The sequence below is a fragment of the Aulonocara stuartgranti genome (genome assembly GCF_965226115.1).
Source record: "Aulonocara stuartgranti genome assembly, chromosome: 20".
Classification (NCBI taxonomy): Eukaryota; Metazoa; Chordata; class Actinopteri; order Cichliformes; family Cichlidae; genus Aulonocara; species Aulonocara stuartgranti.
In genome coordinates, this window is record NC_138956.1 from 26,021,029 (window position 1) to 26,026,662 (window position 5,634).

At 40.7% G+C, this 5,634-nt stretch overlaps 1 protein-coding gene across 1 annotated transcript; it reads right to left on the reverse strand.

The window, feature by feature from the left end:
* Window positions 1-552: 552 nt before the first annotated feature.
* asb14b (ankyrin repeat and SOCS box containing 14b) lies at window positions 553-4,773 on the reverse strand. Its single transcript, XM_082520230.1, has 10 exons — window positions 4,473-4,773; window positions 3,794-3,918; window positions 3,642-3,694; window positions 3,423-3,554; window positions 3,177-3,335; window positions 2,824-3,069; window positions 2,568-2,736; window positions 1,932-2,466; window positions 1,662-1,815; window positions 553-1,585 (listed from the first exon to the last, which is right to left on the reverse strand). Exons 2-10 carry the CDS (start codon window positions 3,916-3,918, stop codon window positions 1,410-1,412), a joined length of 1,749 nt encoding a protein of 582 aa, XP_082376356.1. The 5' UTR covers window positions 4,473-4,773; the 3' UTR covers window positions 553-1,409.
* Between the last annotated feature and the right edge of the window lie 861 nt (window positions 4,774-5,634).

The following is a 5,634-nucleotide window of genomic DNA, read 5'->3' on the forward strand; positions in this document are numbered from 1 at the left end:
CAAACCGATTCTTTTCTTTTCTTTTTTCTTTTCTTTTTTTAGTACTGGCTCTGCTATGTATTTTCGGGCACCGTGCACGTATTAAAGACGTATTAAAGACTACAGCCTGTACATACTTATAGTTATAGAATATTCACAACATACTTCATACCGTGTGCATTATAACATACCATAATAGACCCATTTCTGTAATATACTTACATATCTATGTTATTGCCAATATATATTGTAATATATCTATATCACTAAAGCACTTCTGGATGGATGCAAACTGCATTTCGTTGCCCTGTACCTGTGCATGTGCAATGACAATAAAGTTGAATTCTATTCTAATTCTATTCTATTCTATGTATTAAAAATGTATTAAAATCTTGTGTAGAACTAAATACAGAGCAATCACGCTTGTAATACCCCATTCTACCACTAGATGGTAGCAGAGAGGCTGTGATTTTCATATGTTTATCGGTAATACACTTGCCTTCATACATGACTCAATAAACGTAAACCTCTACAGTAAGTAAAATCGATATTTAAAGGGTATTATTATTATTATTATTATTATTATTATTATTATTATCATTATTTTGCTGCTCCTTTTTGGAGTCGCCATAGTGGATCACACCAACCCTCTGCTTGTCCTCCTTCACTGCATCCATGACCCTTCTCTGCAGTCTTCCTCTTTGACTTCTGGCTGGATGCTAACATATTCAGATTTCTTTGTCCAGTGTATCCACTATCCTTCCTCTGCACATGTACAAACAATGTCAGCCTTTGAAAATTTGTCTCCAAACCACTCGACCTGAGCTGTCCCTCTGATATACTAATTCCTAATCTTGTACGAATCCTGGTCATTCCCATCAAAAATTTTAGACTGCCACCTCCATTTGGCCCGTGTTTTTGTCACTGTCTCCACCATTTATCTTGCACTCTTGCTGCTATCCTTCTGTCACAAATCAGCCCTGACACTCATCTCCACCCTACCTACACTTCTCTTTTGTGCTCTGTCTGTTGCTTTGGATGGTTGAACTCATCTAACCTTCACTACCTCTACTTCTGGCATCTTCATCATTTCACCTATCTCCCTCTCATGTAGACGCATGTACTCCGTCTTGCTTCTACCGACTTTCATTCATCCTCTGTCCAGCGCATATTCCACCTCTGCAGGTTCTCTTCCACCAGCTCCCTCCTCTCACTGCAGATCGCCACGTCATCTGCAAACAAACTGTTACCCACCAATGTCCCGCTGCGCTCATATATATGTCTCTGATAGATATTTAAAAGGTGAGTACAATTTATGTTCACATTTTTTGACTGTATAAGTAATGTAATTTTAATCACACATAATAATAATAAAGCAGGAAGCTTTCTATAAAAGAGTGACATCTTTGATATCTATAAATATGTTTTCATCAGGGGATAATCATACTGCCCCTGCTGTAAATGTCAAACTCCTTGTAACGCAGATAATCTTTCAGCCTGGGAGGAAGAGGAAGGAAGTTGATAAAAGCTGGTGCTCTCAAACGCAGGCGTCTAAGGTGCTCCCTTATCCGCAGGCGACACAGGTGCTTCAGGCTCCGCACATTTCCTGTCAGACAAAAAAAGTCAGCAACTACAGATGAAGCGCACATTTTTGCTGACAACAGGTAGTGAGCAGTTCATACTTTGAATGTGGCAGATTTCTGGCCACTGTTTCTGCTCCTGCAGTGTGTCCTTTAGTTTGGTGCAGAAGGAGACGTGGTCAGTGTAGTCAAGCATGATGCGCACCACCTGGGCAGATAAGTGCTTCAGCCAGGATACTGTTATCACCTCACAGAACTAGAAAGGAAAGAGAGATGTGACAGTCAATCTGAAACTTTGTAGAATAGCATTACTCCATTGCACTTCACATGTTCCAGTCTTTATCAATTTTTTTAGCATAAACTTGGCCTCACCACCATGTCTTTAATGACTGATGTCGTCCAAGCAGTGTAATCATGGGAACTGTCACCATATGGACAGTCAAAGCAGCGCTTCACGTCATAACCATGGTTCAGGATCATTCTCAGCATAACCTCATCTTTTAAGGCATACTGCAGCGCTGAGGGGAAATGAGTGGTGTTGACACGGGAGTAGTAGTTGACATTTGCCCCATACTTCAGCAAGATGTTGATCAGTTCATAATTGCCCTGTCTCAGAGCCACCTGTAGACAGTTGATGGGATCCTGGTTCACGAGAGCCCCGGCCTCTAACAGTAAGCGGGTGCACTGGAGGTCATTGTTGGACACAGCAAAAAAGAGGGCAGACTTGCGGTCATCATCATAGTTGCGGCGGATCCTTGGGTGCAGCATGAAGTTTGGATCGTAGCCAGCTTTGAGCAGTATCTCCACACACTGGGCGTGTCCCCCAGCAGCTGCAGAATGGAGAGGACTCATCCCACTTTCCTTTACAGCATGCAGCTTCGTCACTGGGATGAGATGTTCCAGTGCTCTGTAAAAAAAACAACCCAAAAAAAAATCTTTATGTGAGAACATGATATTGGTTGAAACCCTATTTAAAAATTCAGGAAAATAAGTATAGATAATGCTCACAGTCTGTGTCCATGGTATGCCACTCGATGAACTGGCAGGTGCCCACTATAAAGGGGTACGTTTGGATCTGCACCGTGTTCCAGCAGCAAGGAGATTATGTCAGGATTTCCTGATGCCGCTGCATCAAACAAAATCGTACCTGACTCCGACTCACACCACACCTGTGCACCTAAAAAATGAATTAAAGCACTATGAGAACACGCATTTACTTATATACATATGTAAAAGCAAAAGGAGATTGAATCACTACATTTACCTTTCTGTAACAGAACCTCCACCACATTTAGATGTCCATTCTGTGCAGCCAGAGCCAGTGGAGTTTTCTTTTTAACGTCACATGCATTTGGATTAGCACCAGACTCTAAGAGCAGATACACAAAATTCTCCAAGCCTAAAAACGCGGACTCATGTAGAGCTGTCCTGTCCAGTGGTCCGGTTTGGTCTATTTTGGCATTGTAACGAAGCAACAGCGTGGCCAAATCATACTGATCATTTAGAAGAGCTGTGAGCAAAAGGAGCAGGAGAGAAAAGGATGAGAAAGTGTCACACATGTTGAGGTATCTCTAAAATAAAATGTGTTTGAAGTTAGACGAACATAGCGCGAGATACCTGCCACTAATGGAGAATCCTGCTCGTCATTCTGGAGATCTGGGTTGCTACCATTCTGTAACAGGAATGTAGCATTCTCTCTGAGCCCGTGGACCACAGCTAAAAACAGTGGCGTCTCACCCTTCAGAGTGCGACACTGGGCTGCACCCGGGGGTGATGCTGGAACCCAAACACCCAGGAACCGATCAACACCTCAGGGTTGAAATGAACAAGCCTGTGCCAGTCAAAAGTTACAGCTACATTTACCTGAAAAGATAATCTCTAGCACCTTCTTATTCTGCTGTGCCGCAGCCTCGTGCAGCGGGATCCATCCTCGTGTATCAACTCTGGACAGAGTCTCCGGTTGGGCTGCAAGTCTGTTCAGGGCATTCTCATCACCTGAATATGAAGACGGGACGTATCAGATCTTTGAGAAAGATTCAGAATTGTCTGAATCAGCACTGAGGTTAAAGGTCATCAGCTTACCCTCCTTAATTGCTTTAAAAATCTCATCAGGGTCTTCACAAGGTTTCAGATCACTATTTAAAGTTATTGCACAGAATAAGGATTCACTTAAACAAACAAGACATTCATAATATAGATACTTATATGTGAATGCTGGGTGAGTAGATAGAAACCTTGGATTTAATCCTTTTAGCTTTCTATACTGAATTAGACTTTGTTCAATAATATATTGCGTTGCCTCATCTTCGTCCAAGTCTTCCTCTGATTGATAAAAGTCATCTTCTGTTTCCATGCTCATCTGACAAGTGTAAAAAGAGCCAGTGCAGAAGGGGTTACTCTGAGGAGGCACAGCTATAAGGTAAACAAGAGCATTAAATCACACACCACTCACAGTCCTGAATAACAACTGCAACACAGTGCAGCTAAGCAGGAAATGTGGCAGTCAGTCTCATTGTTTTTACTTTACTGACACCATAATACATGCAGGATATTGGATCTAATGACTTTAATTGGACTTATTGTCCCAATTTTCAGTCTAATAACTCTCAATGTCAAAAGCAAATCTCCAGTTGAGAAGCTGCAGGGTTTTTTTTTTCTTTCAGCATCGGCAAAACAAACAAATGGAGATTCACAAATGACTCCAGTGGACATTTCTTAAAAAAGAACATATAAAGCAGCAGAGGAAATGCTGTTACGAGAGCAGAGACTGCAACACGACACAAAGTTATAGCATGGAAATTCAAATGCCACATGTATTGCAACAGTTTGTATAATATGACAGCGTGGCATTCAAGCTCCACACTAATCAAGTTTTTAACCAAATAAAAATGTTTTTCATCGCGTGGTGTTTACCTTCAGTCAAAAAGCTGCTCTCTGTGTAGTTTTAACACCAGTATAGCCAGGGGGCTCTTTAGCAGCCACACATACTGGGGCTATTTATATCCTGCCCTCTCTCTCTCTCTCTCTCTCTCTCTCTCTCACACACACACACACACACACACACACACACACACACACACACACACACACACACACACACTATAAATATCAGATCACAAGGTCTTCACAGCCAGTTTCTAGTTTGACCCACTAAGCAACTGCAACAACTGCCATCATTCAACTCATAAGCAATTGTATTCATAATGCAAAATCTAATATTCAAACACAAACCAACAGTTGGTTCACTTTGGAAGTTCACCCCCTCCATAAAATACAATTTTAAAATACAATTTTTCAGATTTAACAAGATTGTTTTCTTTGTGCATAGCACACTGCTAAATTCAATTATATTTAATCTCTTATGATTCACCCTAAAAGACTTTTATTTTCTACTTGTTATTGCTGCTGCACATTAATAGCTTATAGTCTATAGATGGTATCAGCTCACACTGAGGGAAAAGGAGGCAAACAGGTTACTAAGAAGGCAAATGAACAGCGAGAAAAAGGACAAAAGGTTTATAATAAGGTATCAGTCTAGACAGCAAAACTAGTTTGGAAGCTGAGGCTCTCCGTCAGTAGGTTTTCTAAGTATAATCCATGTTTTTATCTTTAGAGTGATCATTTTATTGGGCTTGTGTCCACCTTAGTATTACAGCACATGAAAAAAGTCACTCCAAGGAGACACATGGCTAAATGTAAAAACTGTAAAGGCATAACTGCAATGATATACCGTATAGGTGTAACTATCCTTTAAGCGTTCAAAGAATGTTTGCAATGTTCTTGGCTTATTCTTGTGTACTGCAGTCAAACGTTGTATTAAGTAAAATAAGAACCTACATGAAATATATTTTTAAAATGTGAGCCAAATATTTTGAAACCAGTGTGTTTGCAATTAATTTTTGACAGGTTTTTCCATCAGGACTCACACAGCACCAGCTGAGCACCGAGGCGTACCTGTTTCCATGTCTTTCTGTTCAAAAAAAGAAAACAGCACATCTGATGCGCTTAATCTTTCACTGTAACATTTCTGGTGAAAGCACAGCAGCTTTTTTATTTTGTAAGTAGTTAATGGACA

What these genes read in the sequence shown, in the direction of transcription:
- asb14b (XM_082520230.1), bottom strand. Translation starts at nt 3,918, where the DNA reads ATGAGCATGGAAACAGAAGATGACTTTTATCAATCAGAGGAAGACTTG. An exon ending in TTTTAAAGCAATTAAGGAGG is followed by an intron (nt 3,555 to 3,641) that starts GTAAGCTGATGA and finishes CTTCATATTCAG; the next exon opens with GTGATGAGAATGCCCTGAAC. An exon ending in GCTAGAGATTATCTTTTCAG is followed by an intron (nt 3,336 to 3,422) that starts GTAAATGTAGCT and finishes TTTGGGTTCCAG; the next exon opens with CATCACCCCCGGGTGCAGCC.